At 34.7% G+C, this 14478-nt stretch overlaps 1 protein-coding gene across 1 annotated transcript in view; it reads right to left on the bottom strand.

Annotated features, from left to right (window-relative positions):
* The window catches only part of ca16b (carbonic anhydrase XVI b), a 77435-nt gene that overhangs the window by 25049 nt on the left and 37908 nt on the right, over window positions 1–14478 (bottom strand). Inside the window, exons 3-8 of the mRNA XM_052559897.1 lie at window positions 12739–12918; window positions 10646–10794; window positions 6543–6638; window positions 3901–3967; window positions 2443–2600; window positions 870–1065 (exon numbers count right to left, since the gene is read on the bottom strand). Coding sequence (XP_052415857.1) covers window positions 870–1065; window positions 2443–2600; window positions 3901–3967; window positions 6543–6638; window positions 10646–10794; window positions 12739–12918 — 846 coding nt within the window. The remainder of the gene's footprint in view (window positions 1–869; window positions 1066–2442; window positions 2601–3900; window positions 3968–6542; window positions 6639–10645; window positions 10795–12738; window positions 12919–14478) is intronic.

Raw genomic sequence — 14478 nt, 5'->3', positions numbered from 1 at the left:
TGAAGTTACTGATAAATTTAATATAAATAAATAACAAATATATTAGCTTTGGCAACAGGGTTGAATGATTGAGCTTGAAAAGGCAATAATCTGCCACATTTGGGTAAAAATGAAGACATTGGTTTATCAGTAACTACAAAGCAAAATGTAATTTAAAATTATTTTCAATTATTTAAATATAAAATAACTAGGCTGAGCATATCTAAGAATTATCACAACAAAAGCATCATATTTGATGTAAAAAGAGTACCGTACTCAAGGCAAATGCCATGGAAGAAAGCATTTACCAAATGAAAAAACACTACGATAAAAAGACGTAATATGGCAAAAGGTTTTCACAAGCGCTTGCCTGGAAAATGGCAGAACTGCTGTTAGGCCACACAGTATTCGTTTGTACGAGTTTATTTTTAGAGGGAATATTAAGGATGATTATTCCGCCTTTCGGCTGTGTTGCATCACTCCCGACTTCCTCACAACCAATAGCAATCAATTCCCTCAGCCGGAGAGGAAAACAACGCTATCATTAACGCACACAATACAGCGTCCCCCAGTTTCTGGCTGGGCTCGGAGCGCTGCGCTGCTGTAGTCACTGCATTAATAAATCCTATTTATTCAGTCTGTCTCAAGAGCAATGGATATCCCAAAAACAACCAGCTTTGCACTTTATGCATGAGACGAATGAGAAAAAACCCTAACAAGACGTCTGAAGTACAAAACCAAACTACAGTTTTAGCCAAGAGAAATAAGCACAGTTCCAGTGGTAAATGTACAGATGTTTCATTCATAAAGATGGTTTCCTGAAATAAGGAAGGCTAAAAATTAAAAGCATGCATCCTTCTTTCTTCATTGGTCAGTTCAGGCCATCATACCTCGAGAAGTTTCTGAGTCTGCAGCGCTGGCCATGCTGTCTGTCATGAGGTCTGGCATCCAAGCGTCCATCAGAGCCGATCTGAAGATCTGGCGGCTGTCGAGATCTTGAGTGGGCCGATGGTTATTCCTCAGGTAATCCACAGACTTCACATGATCCTGCTGCTCTGTGGTGAAGATGGAGAAGAACGCCTCCAGCTACAGCCAAAGAGAGAGAAAGACAAAGAACAACATTATCCACGAATTTAGTCATTATTATCGGTTTCATTTCATAATTTTTAGGGTGGCTTTCCAAGAGAATGTATGAAATTATTCAGAAGTGCGTGCTGGGTATGACTTTTTGGCTTTATTCTACGTTATGTGGAATAAATATACCCCGATATACTTCAAATTATGTTAATTTTCGTTCTTCGTTTCGGGGCAAAAAGAAGTTCAAAAAGGCTGAGTAACGGTATACCGTTAATGAACTTTAACAAAACAAAATTAACAAAATCTGACTGAAAAATATTTATATTACATAATTATTGCCATTTATACAAATAAAAACATGACTATTACTACTATCAACATCAAAATGACTTGCATTACTTAACAATATTATGGAAATTAGTAAATAATGAAAATAATATCTGTATTGTTAGTATACATAATTAAAATAACAATACTATATTATTATTTTTAACTGAATTAATAATACAATATATTATTATAATTTTTTAAATAAAATATAATTATTTAATTTAATATATTATTTAAAAATTATTATTTAAATGACCATTATTAATTAGTATAAAAAATAAATAAAACAAAACAAACAAGCACAGATAAATAAATAGATACATAAATAACATTAAAGCTGGACAATACTGATATGGTATTATGGTATATGAATCACAAATATGTGACCATGGACCACAAAACTAGTCATAAGTGGCATTGGTATATGTGTAGCAATATTCAATAATACATTGTATGGGTCAAAATTATAGATTTTCCTCTTATGACAACATTTTTTAGGGTATTAAGTAAAAATCATGTTCCATGAAGACATTTTCTCAATATTTAGATTTTTTGCACCTTCAGATTCCAGATTTTCAAATAGTTTTATCTCAGCCAAATATTGTCCTACCCTAACAAACCATACATCAATGGAAAGCTTATTTATTCAGTATATATCTCCCTTTAGATTGACATTTGTAACTGGTTTTGTGGCCCAGGGTCACATATATTGTGCATCCTTAGATCAGCAACACTTCATTATATACAATGTAATGATACTTTATATCTACAACACACATATACATATACATGCATAAATTTCTTCTGCACTCATTTCTCATTTCTGTGTCCCATTTCCAGGAACATTTGGGAGCACAGCAGATGAGTCACACTGCTAGTGTTATATTGTCTGTATGTGTTTGTGTGCTTGCTTGCAGATGGTGAGAATATGACACAGGAGAATGAACGCAGACCAATTTCAAGCATAGTGCACACAGCTGGAGGTAACACATGATCATATGAATGTAAAGTGCATGTAGGCAAGATGTGTGTGTGTGTGTTTGTGTATTTGCGAACCTGGTGGTAGGACAGGTAAACAGGCTGACTGAAGATGATCCACTCTACGACTTTACTGCAGGGAGGTGTCGTTAGCGAGCCGGTGTAGCGGTAATAACTTCCCAAGGATGATGGCAACAGATCCCTCAGTATGAATGGACCAAGGTTTGTTTCCTTCTCTGTTAAATAAAAGACACAGAATAAACACTCCAAGACTGAAGGAGATATTATGACGCACTATGAGGCAGCAAGATGTGATGCACACGTGGCACATACACAGGTTTTGGTGACATTTTATTATCTTATTGTTAGATCTTCTGGCATTTAGAAATAAAAGCATCTGCCCAGCTTTCTCTTTATTTCCAGACTGTAAATGGGTGGGCCAAGTTTCTGAACAACAGATGCAGTGATTGCATTTTTATAAATTTTTAGGACCTTGGAGAGAGTTTCGATTACATTTACAATTACATTACTGTTGAAAAGTTTGGGCTCAGTAAAAAAAAAAAAAAACACACACACACACACAAAAAAACGTTTATTCAGCAAAAATGCGTGGAATTGCTCAAAAAGAGACAGTCAATGCCTTTAGAATGTTACAAAAAAATTGTCTTTTAAATCAATGCTATTCTTTTGAACTTTCTTTTCACCAAAAAACTGTAAAACATATAAATGGTTTCTACATAAATATTAGGCAGTACGGCTATTTTTAGCACTGATAATAGCTATAGAAATATTTATTGAGCAGCAAATCAGCATATTATTAGAATGATTTCTGAAGGATGATGTGATGCTGAAGACCTGAGAAATGATGCTGAAAATTCAGCTTTGTATAGTAGGAATAAATTACATTGTTTAACATTTTAAAAAAAGAAAACATATTTTAAATTGTAATAATATTTCACAAATGTAGTGTTTTGCAGCCTTAAAAATAAATAAATAAATCAAATAAAATAAAAGCCGGCCCCAAATATTTGATAGTAATTGCTTTCATAGTAGTTAACTATATATATATATATATATATATATATATATATATATATATATATATATATATATATATATATATATATATATATATATATATATATATATATATATATATATATATATATATATATATATATATATATATATATATATATATATATATATATATAAGCAATTCAAAATTCATAATTATTTTCTCATCAATGTAATTAATTCCAAAAAATAACTTGAAATTCATGGTTCTTTTAGAACCTAGAAAAGCTTCACTTTTCCTCCATTAGAACCAATACTGCAACACTTTGACATTTTAATCTCTAAAAAGCCATATAGCTAACATAATAACTGTTTTTACAAAATATATATATATATATATATTTTTGTGTTATGGCTTAGGTGATCGGTTTTTATTATTCATTACATTTATATATTTTTATTTCATTTTATTATATTATAATTGTGCACTCTGAAAGCTGTTCATATGGCAGCATTTACCATGATGGACTACCCGTTTGAGACCTGTGATGATGGGCTCAGCTGCAGTGTTGTCTTTTTTCCCCACCTAGACAAAAAAAACACAGAAAAACGCGGCATGAAATTAGCGATGATTCTGTTTCTCTATGTTAAAGAAACAAAAAGAATGGGCTGCATTTAAATCCTGCTATTATCGAACACAAGTTTCCCATGTTCTCTGCTTATGCAACATTAAAAACTAGAGCACGCTGACATAAGCACCTTTTATTCAGGTTGATGGAGAAGCTCATTCAGGTCAGAGATGAAATATACTCACTTATGCTCTCTGAGGATTCATTTGGTTCAACTAGGTGGCAATAAAAGAGCCCAAGGGAACCACCAATACAGGAGCTCCACATCGATTAACTATATAAAGCCCACAGGAACGGACATGTCACACTCCACATGACACCATTCGTCTAAACACTAACAGCGGGAAGCTATAACACTGTCGCATGTGGGCGAAAGAGTTTAAGTCCGCCGACGTAGGTTATTCTTTCACCTGATGACAATGGATAAACATAGGACACACCTGCGTTCCACTTTCAGTGTGAAGAATAGGCCTGTCACATTAGTTAAGGTGTGTAAAAACCTACTGTATGCGAGGGTGCAAAGCATGTTGTGAATGAAAGGGAATGAATGCGGTGCCGCTCTGCAAAAATGCTTATGTTATTTTCACGGATCATCACGCTGACCCATTAAGCCAGTTTTCTCTATACATTCATATGACATCCATGAATACTGAGGCTGTGCACCACAAATCTTCCTTTTTGGCTTGACTCATTAAGAAAAGTGTGGAAAATGTGCCATTTTCACCCTTGATAAGAACATTTGTCACAGTTGAAAAATAAACTAAAAATAAACAGGAGAGAATGCTGGTAGGAACATAATGGTATATGTGACCCTGGACCACAAAACCAGTCATAAGAGTCTTTTTCTAAATTGAGTTTATATATCTTCTGAAAGCTGAATGAATAAGCCCATTGATGTATGGTTTGTTAGGATAGGACAATATTTGGCAGAAGTACAACTATTTGAATATCTGGAATCTGAGAGTGCAAAAAAAAAAAAAAAAAAAAAAAAAAAAATTATATATATATTGAGAAAATCACCTTTAAAGTTGTCCAAATGAAGTTTTTAGCAATACATATTACTAAACGAAAATTACAATTTAATATATTTACAGTAGGAAATGTACAAAATATCTTCATGGAACATGATCTTTACTTAAATTTTGGCATAAAACAAAAAAATCTATAATTCTGATAATTCTGACAATGTATTTTTGGCTATTGCTACAAATATACTATACCCCAGCAACTAAAGAGTGGTTTTGTGCTCCAGGGTCACATATGTTTTTTCCCTGTTATGTCACTTTCTTCAACTTGTCCCTCAGTAAAAACAAACAAAAAATGTTGGTAGGAATGCAATTACAATTGCATTTCTACAAAGGCAGAAATATTAATCTGGCATTTGCATTTAATCACTCATCATCATTTTTCTACACTACCATTCCAATGTTTGGGGTCAGTAATATACAAGAAATGAATACTTTATTCACATTAAATTGCAACAAAGATTAATTTTTCATATAAATGCTGTTCATTTGAGCTTTCTATTTATCAGTAAATTCTGAAATGCATCCCGGTTTTCAACATTTACTATTATAATAAATGTTTCTTAAGAACCAAATCTTATCATATTAGAATGATTTAGGATCATGTGAAACTGAAGACTGAGGTAATGATCCTGAAAATTCAGCTTTGCATCACAGGAATAAATAAAATGTAAAAACATTAACATAGAAACCGTTTATTTAACCTTGTAATAATATCTCGCATTATGACTGATTTTACTGTATTTTTGCTCAAATAAATGCAACTTTGGTAAGCACAACAACAACAGGTGTGTTATATTAGCTGTAAAGTTGTCTAAATCATCCTTTCAGTGGTCAGACTACTTTTCTAGAGGATAAAGGTCTGATTATGCAGGACCAGATGGAAATCAAAAAATAAAGTCTGCAGATTTTCCACAAAGATCTGCAGACTTTGTTTTGCTTTCCCATCTGGGCCTGCATAATCAGACATTTATCCATAAACCACAGTAATTCCCCTAATATACTGAACTACATAAATTGCATTATATAACTATTTTCATCAGAATACATGGCTATCTACATCTACCAAAAAAGGCCATTCCAAATTTTGACCCCTTGGTTGCGTCGTTGTTGTCATGAATTGCATGAACCTTTGAACAGGCAAAGTTAGAAGGCCACTTCATCATGCTAGTCACTCACAAAGTCTTGCAGCTAAACTTCTGAAACAGTTAAGCATAATTTAACTTCCCATTGCAATGCCTTGCCCCATGGATTTTCATTATTCTTTGAAACTGAAGTTTAGAAGTTTGTTCTATTATACTTTGAGAGAGAGATGGCTAGAGGGCAGCAGAAAACGTCTGCGCTTTCTTCTACCTATTGCTAATGGTGAAAATAGGCCCTGAGGCTACATGGGCCCAATCCAAATCTATCAGATGTTCTTAGTGTCTGGTACCACAAGCTATAAAACCCTATTTCACAGGCTGGTAAACATCCGAAAATCCCCCCAAAAATCAAAGAAGATCTTCACCTGAAAGAAGACAGCCATTGCGGCGATGATTCGTCTCTCCTTTATCGCGGTGCTCAGACTGTCAAAATCATCCGAATTGTAGAAATAAATCTGCATCTATAAGGCAAAGAGATGAGAACATGGTTTTATAACTGCATTCTTATTTGACAGGGTATGAAACGGCTCGTACTAATGTTCTGCTTTGACTTTCCTGTTTGGTAAACACAATGCATTGTGGTATCGAAACTGGTACAGTAGCGCTGTCAAATCCTCACGAATTGATATTCCTCTCATCGTCTTCACACACACAATAACGGCGTATCTGGCATATCCTACTTCTCTCATCACTCCCCATTTTGACATCTGAGACAACTAAGGATTAAACGCTTTCTCTCTGAGGACGGATTTGGGAAGAAAGCGAACCTCAGAAGCAAATCCCCTCGGCGCGGCGCAATAAACAACATGTCTTTGTTGCCTTAAACATTGCCTCTGAACAAACGCACAAAGTGCCATGTGTCAAATAAATGCTAAATCTACTATTACAGAAAAAACAGGGACGATCTTACAAAGAGAGAGAGGGAGAGAAAGGAAAGCGGGATGAATGGCATGTCAAAGCTCACAGCAGCTGAGCAATCGTGAAAGAGATCGTTGAAATGCAGGGAATAAGATTAAGCCTCGCTATGACAATCACGTTCCAATTGAGCTTATTCTCTGGCAGCCGATTTCGTGCGCCGACGTTATTTGCCTGCCTGTGTTGTTCTATCTTCGTTTCATATTGTAGACTCCGCTTAAGCACATTTCCCTGGTCATTTAATGGTGCATGTAAGAAAAATAGCAGCTCTCGTTTTGTTAGACCAGTGCTTCTGAACTCACATGGCGGCAGCTTGTTTAGACAGGAGATGAGAAAATATTGCTAAATACAAAGAAATAAAACACGGCTAACCATATGATCCTACATTTAGGATAGGAAAATACTTTTTTAAAGAAAAAAAAAAGAAGAGGCATCCAAATGTAACCCAACCTTTTAGAAACTAGACAAATTTGCTACAGAATCTGACACTTACTACATTAAAAACAGTTCACAAGTCACAACAGAACTTTCTATGTAGATGCATACTTACACTCTGTTCCATAGATATGGATTTATTGTATATGATATATGGATACAGCAGGTAAATGGCTCTGCTCACTGGTTGTACGATCATTCACACACCCACACACACACACACAAAAACACAAGTCTTATCACTTTAAAAAATTAAAGAACATTCTTCCTCAAAAAACTGCACAATGTAAGATATGATTTAATTCTTAATAAGGCTACTGTATCATATCTGATACATGAATCTAAGGCCTCTGAATTATTAACACGATCAAAACTTTGCTGAAAACCCTGTTTCACACATACACACAATCTTCTTAATATCTCCTGTTCTCAGATTGATCATTTATACTTTTTTAGCAAGTAAAAGTGCTTTAAATATATTTGTAAAAATGCCTGCACATGTATTTTGGCTATGAAATCTTTAGAGGTTTTTATAAACTAAACCTACTTGATTATCCACATATAATTTCTTTGAAAAATCTTGATATGATGTGAACAGAGCTTTGATCATTAAAAATAAGATATTTTTGAGAAATCCAGGGTGAGAGCTGTTATTTTTATGCATTTTATGACAGTAATCTGTTCTGTCATTGATTTAAGTAGTCTGTTGTCTTTACCAAACTACATTTTCTTTCTCTCATTTTGGGTCTCTGAATAAAAAGTGTTTTTTCATCTTTGAATTGAGCTCCACTTTCTCACGTTGGGCTTTACAGGGTTAACATCTATAATGCAAACAATATGTACTGAAGTTTAATACGTCAGGTTAAGAGTTCATTTAAATACTAAAGCTGATGCTTGCCTTGGCAAGCAACACTAAAAAATTGGCAAAAAAGCCAAAAAAATAAAATTAACATTATTGCTGTTGTAGTTGAATTTACTGTGCCTACATTTGAGGCAGAGGTCAAAAGAAATCGTCGAGAGATAATTGGATGCATCTCCTCTCAGTCTCTGGCTTCACTGTGTTTGGGTTTTAAATCGCTAGATAATGCTTAGCGGCTATCCAGCGGTGTGCGGATACACATCAATCGTATTTCTGTGTAAAATGGGATTTACGGAGTGAAGTCGATTCCTCTAATGAGAAAGTGCTGCCATAGAGGTGGAGCCAGCCCAGGTCGTCTGACCTCTGTGCCAGCTAATTTCCAACAAACTTAGACTGATGAATACAAATGATTTTGCTCTCCCATCCTCAAACTGCTGTTGTGTAGACACTGCACTGATAGAAAAGAAACACCGCTAGCTCATGGAGAAATGCCAGTAGGGTTCGGCTCAAGAATTTAGGATTCATTTCTATATTCTGACCTTGTTTGAACACTGAAATTAAATGGAATGAAATAAAGAGCTATTTCTGCAAAGGAGACAAGGCAAGGCAACAGACATTCCAACGGAACCCAGGGCATTTCAGGCAAAAGCTAGGCAACTGAAAACTAACCTCCAAACAAAGTAATTAAGACCAGACAATGTCAGAAGGGGTGGACAATGAATTAAACCACTAATAAAGAGAAGAAAGAACAAAGTTAAGGTCTTTAATGAAAACCAATCAGTCTCCTTCAGGCTTCTTTAAATCACAGAATTTAATGGTGTCCATTTATTGTGTCTTCTCAGGGGGAAATATATTACTCATTTATCATTAAACCTCATTAGCCAATTAGCTTCCTCCAAGAGCCAATACAGAGTTTATGGTGAACGAAAGTAAAGCACAGCACAAACACGTTTAGTTAATGAATCAAAATGGGACAGAAACCAAAAAAGGCCAGCGTACACTTGACTTCACAAGATCAAGTGTATAATGTGCAATTGCATAATGATATTTAACTTGATTATGCAATTCCAGAATTCTCTGGCTTTGCACTATTTTCTCAGAAATCTCAAAATGAAGGCCAATTGCAATGTACACCGGTTCTTGCACCTAACTTTGTCTCACACAGCTCACAAACTTAAATGTGCATCCAGTGTTCTCAAGGGCAAATGGAGAAGGTTTACAGCAAGTGCTAATACTAATTCTCCACAAAATAATAGCTGTAATGCAAAAGAGACACTTTTTTTTGAACGTGAAGGTTGTTGAGAACAAGTAGAAGCACCCTGTAAGGCATGGAAAGGAATTACACTTAGTTAAAAATTAAGGCTTTTCATTATTGTTGACTGAGATGAGTGCTGGGTACTGTTTTTCTCATATTCACAAAATTCATTTATAAAACAAAACAAATTAATAATACTACAAATAAAAAGACAAATAATTAAATAAAGGATAAATAAATAAAATATATGTAATTATTTAATTCTTTCATATATATATATATATATATATATATATATATATATATATATATATATATATATATATATATATATATATACACACACATACACACAAACACATATAATGAATAAACATTATTATGTCTGATTAGTATCATCATAAAATAATGATAAAAATGCCTAAACTAATTATTACAATAATTGAAATGACACTGAATAGAAACAAGTCTGCCCATTTACACACCAAGATGAACTGGTGAAAGAAGACCAGAACTCATATAATATTAATGGCGAGAGTTATGGAAGCCGAATATCCTTGCTCTTCAGTGAAAGGTAGCTGCCGCACCATCAAGTCGATAAAAGCTATCGATCTCAGTTTCATTGAGAGGTTCTTCAATTAGTGCAGATTAGTACACCACTTTCAACCTACTCGAGTCAAGGTGGAATCCTTGAATTAACTCATTTTATTGAAGAAACTCATTTAATAACATTATCTTCCTCGCCTAAAATCCATTCCTAATAAGATTTTCATTTTTTTTACGTGAAAGTGGGTAGTTGAAGGGCTATTCACAAGGACTGTTATGAACTGGATTTTGTAAAGAACAATGGATTCCTTCAAGCCTTTTGCCAACTATTTTTCTTTGTTGACAAGAGATTTGAGATTTTGAGGTTTCCAGAGTAATGGCACTAACATACCAAAAAACTCTGAAAGTGGAACTGATGTTGTTGTTTTTTAGTGCTGTTGACATAATGTGACACTCACTTCTACTGGAAACTTCTTTCCATTGATACTGTGCTCAGAACCAGCTGATCCATTGGTGCTCCCCCAGTGAAACTCCACCTTCTCTGCTTTGAAGCGTCCAGGTAGGCCGGCCCCTCTCACAAAGTAATCATTCTTTAGAACAATAGACACTGGAACAAAAAAAGAAGACTTTTTTTATTATTATTATTAATGAGATTTAGTATGTAAAACTAAGACTGCCAAGTATATGTACTGTTTAAGTGAAATTCAACAACACATAATGCAGGCAGATATATACATATTTTAATATCCCACTCTTCTTCAGACTTTAAAATGTTCCAGGGGAATTTTGTCTTTTTTTTATGTTGACAAAGGACCTTTAAAACAAATAATAATGCAGAAGAAACTGAGTATGCACTCCGCGGGCCAGAACGGACACATCAAATTGAGCTCCAAGGGCTTTCCTTGCACAGATTGTCACATTATACCGCATTAAGAGTTGACCTCTTGACACTTTAAAGCTTGGATTGGTAAACAAATTGAATATCTTCCATTTCTTCTGCTGGGTAGATTCTGCAGAAACAGGATAACTACTTCATGCAACTTGTTTTTTCATGGCCAATTAATGCAATTGGTCAAATTCAATGCTATTTCAAAACCTTTCGGACATTTGAATCCACTTAAATTCAAATACGTGCATCATCAGCATCATTACTGAAGTTATTTTTAATAAATCAGAACATTAACGAAAAATGTTAAAAGTCAGATCACAAAAGTATTACATTTATTATTTAAATTACATTTAAAAATCTCTTTATAATTAAATATAATTTTCTATATTTTGTGATAGGATAGGAGAATGAAAAATGAATAAAAGAATACAATTATAATAAAACAACAAAGATGGCCACATTAATTGGTTTTCATTTCATAAAATACTTAGCCACATCATACATATTTAACAACAACAACAAAAAAATTATATATATATATATATATATACTCTAAGAATTATTCAAGGCCTGCCCATCCATGTCCTTTGTTGAGTGTAAAAAAAACCCAAGATGAACTACAAGGAACCACTCAAAGCATCTCGTATCAGCAAAGCTCTCATGTGGAGATCTCTGTTTAATTCTTAAGTAAACTAAAGTGCTGGGTGAGAACAAACAAACTGATTAAAGTGGATATGAGGAATGTTTGTGGAGAGATAGGATCTTTTGGTGAATACACACACTGGGCTACAGACTCGTGGTACTCAAGAGACATTCGTGGTGCTGGGGTTTTAAAGGATCTAACGCTGTGCACTGTAAACAGCAGAAAAAGCTACTATGGTAATTATGCCACAGCGTGTTTATGGTCCTGGCAAGCATTCCCAAAACCCCTCTCAGGAGTAAATATAGCACTCTACAGTGTGCCATTCTCCAGATCACTCCTAATTAAAACCACCATAAAGCAACATTTGAAATGCAAAATATGCTTTCGCACCATCATCCTTTAGATTTGTAAGCCAAAAAGAAAGATTTTGCTACAAATCAGTGCAAAAATGCAAAATGTTGATTATGGTAGTAAGGTGTAAGAGATTGAATAAGAGTCTTTACGGATATTAAAAATAGGAAAAATTTAGAAAATTAGAAGAATAGGCTATTTTTCAATTACAATACTTAAATAGTAATTAAAATATTTTTTTGATGATGATGACGATGAAAGTACAGATTTCACTCAAATTATTCACACTAGCTTTCAAAAGTTAAAAGGTCAGTAAGATTTTTTTGGAAAGAAATTAAATCATTTAAAAAAAAAAACTAAAATCTATGGAAGTTCAAGTATTCGAAAAAATAAACAAATAAACTAAATAAAATAACACTGCTCAGATTTTCACATCCGCAAGGCATCATGACAGATCTTATAGGAACTTTATGAGGGCATTGCAAATTTTCAAACTCTCCAGACCTGATTCAACTGTCTGTCATGATGAGACGCTTGCAAACCCTGTTTCCTAAAATGGAATTATTTGGAAATATTTTAAACATTTAGGTGGCCTGAAGCTAAAAGTTCAATGAAGGTCCAAGCTCTGATTGGAGAGCAGAAGAGAAGAGCTTCATTCTTTGGAGAACCTGTTTTGCCTGTGTTCTTCATGGTGGTCCTGTTTGATGATTTGGATTCAAAGCCATCCAAGGTTAGCTCCTGGCACTCCTGAGAGACCTGGGTGTCTAGATCTGGGATATCCACCGGAGACTGATTCCTTTCTCCACATTCTGGATAAGCAGAGGCCCACCTACGTGGTCCATATGTGCCTACAAGAGAAAATTGAAGAATTAAAAAAAAAAAAAAACACTTTACATTTACACATTGGCAGATGCTAGAAAGCAACTTCAAAAGCACTCAAGTTATACATTATACTGTGCATATATTTTATGCATAATGCTCTTTTTAAAATCATGATTTTAGGCTAAAAGTTATATCAATGTGTAATGGAGAGTATTTTATTTCCAGCGATTTTTAATCACATTTTTTTTTCACTAAGTAATTTTAAAAGGTCCTGCAGTGTGGCAAATTACTTTTAAAAGTGAAAATATTTCAAGTAGTCTCTCAGTTAACATCCAGGCCTCTTGATTTATAAAAATAGCATGCCTAATCATTTAAACAAAAAAAAATGAATTTGCCAAATGCTGTTTTAGATGGAGTGCATCACACACCAGGACAGAATTAAATTATTCCTCTGTTGACTAAACATTGACTCATCTCTGTCTAGCAGTTGAGGAAAAGTACACATTTGCAATGTAAATCTGAATTAGCCAAATGCATTGCAAACTTTTTCCGCACATAAATCCTTCTTCTCATGATGCTGTTGAGCTATCATTTGACACTCATCAGCCATCTGTGTTGGTCTAAGACAGAGAAATATGAGCTCACATGTTCTGCAAACATGCAGCACTAAACTGATGAATGGTTTCATTACCGTTGGTGGCAGACGTATCAGAGTCCATGTCATAGTGGTGTACGTAAATTGCCTCCTAATGGTTAATGCTTTTGCACATCAAATTATGTCTCCCACACAGTATATGAATAATAATCTGTGACATGTAGAGGGTTGCGGTAAACAGCTATGTCTGGATGGGACTCTTAGGAGCAGTGCCTCTCTTTAACAATCCTCGCAAACTATCTACGGAAAACTGTCATTTTAATCACCATTTTCAGCTTCCTGCAAGGACAAATGTACACAGCGATATGTTATTATAATTTCTGAAGTGCATTTATGGGGCGCCTGAAGCTAATCACTCCAATTTCGGGATCTGTTTTTCCAGAGTCAGATTAAACAGACTTTGCTATGGCAACCAGAATACTCGTAGTCACAAGAAGGTACGAAATTTAACTAACCACTATAATTTTATCATCAGCACTGCTCGCGCTGAGATTCTTCCCAGCCTAGATAGTCAAAAGTGGGTGGAGATGAGAAAAACCTCATGGGATTGGTTCAAATGGTGCATGGTTGCCATCGCAACACTATCTCAAGTACACACCGACCTCATGCCAATCAAAAGCAGAGTCAAAAATGGGCTTGCGTTTTGAAGCAACTTTTGAGTTATAACCAAATTATTTTTATGCCGGAGGTTCAAAGACGGCACATCAGATTTGCCTTCGAGCTTGAGGGTCTGAACGTGGTTGTGATGTTGCCTCTAATCTTCTGAGCCAAAAGTCTGTCGACTCCCAGCTGAGCTCAGTCACGCTTATTTTCCCAGTCGATACACTGTATATCCTTATGATATTCTTATAGACACAAGTCTGACAGAGTTTGGCTTGTATGACTGGTGTGGTTCATTGGTTGACAGGAGAATATGGAAAACCAAACAAGT

The sequence above is a fragment of the Carassius gibelio genome, chromosome B6 (genome assembly GCF_023724105.1).
Source record: "Carassius gibelio isolate Cgi1373 ecotype wild population from Czech Republic chromosome B6, carGib1.2-hapl.c, whole genome shotgun sequence".
NCBI lineage: Eukaryota > Metazoa > Chordata > Actinopteri > Cypriniformes > Cyprinidae > Carassius > Carassius gibelio.
Note: the sequence above shows the minus strand (reverse complement) of the source record. Positions and strands in the feature narration are given on the sequence as shown.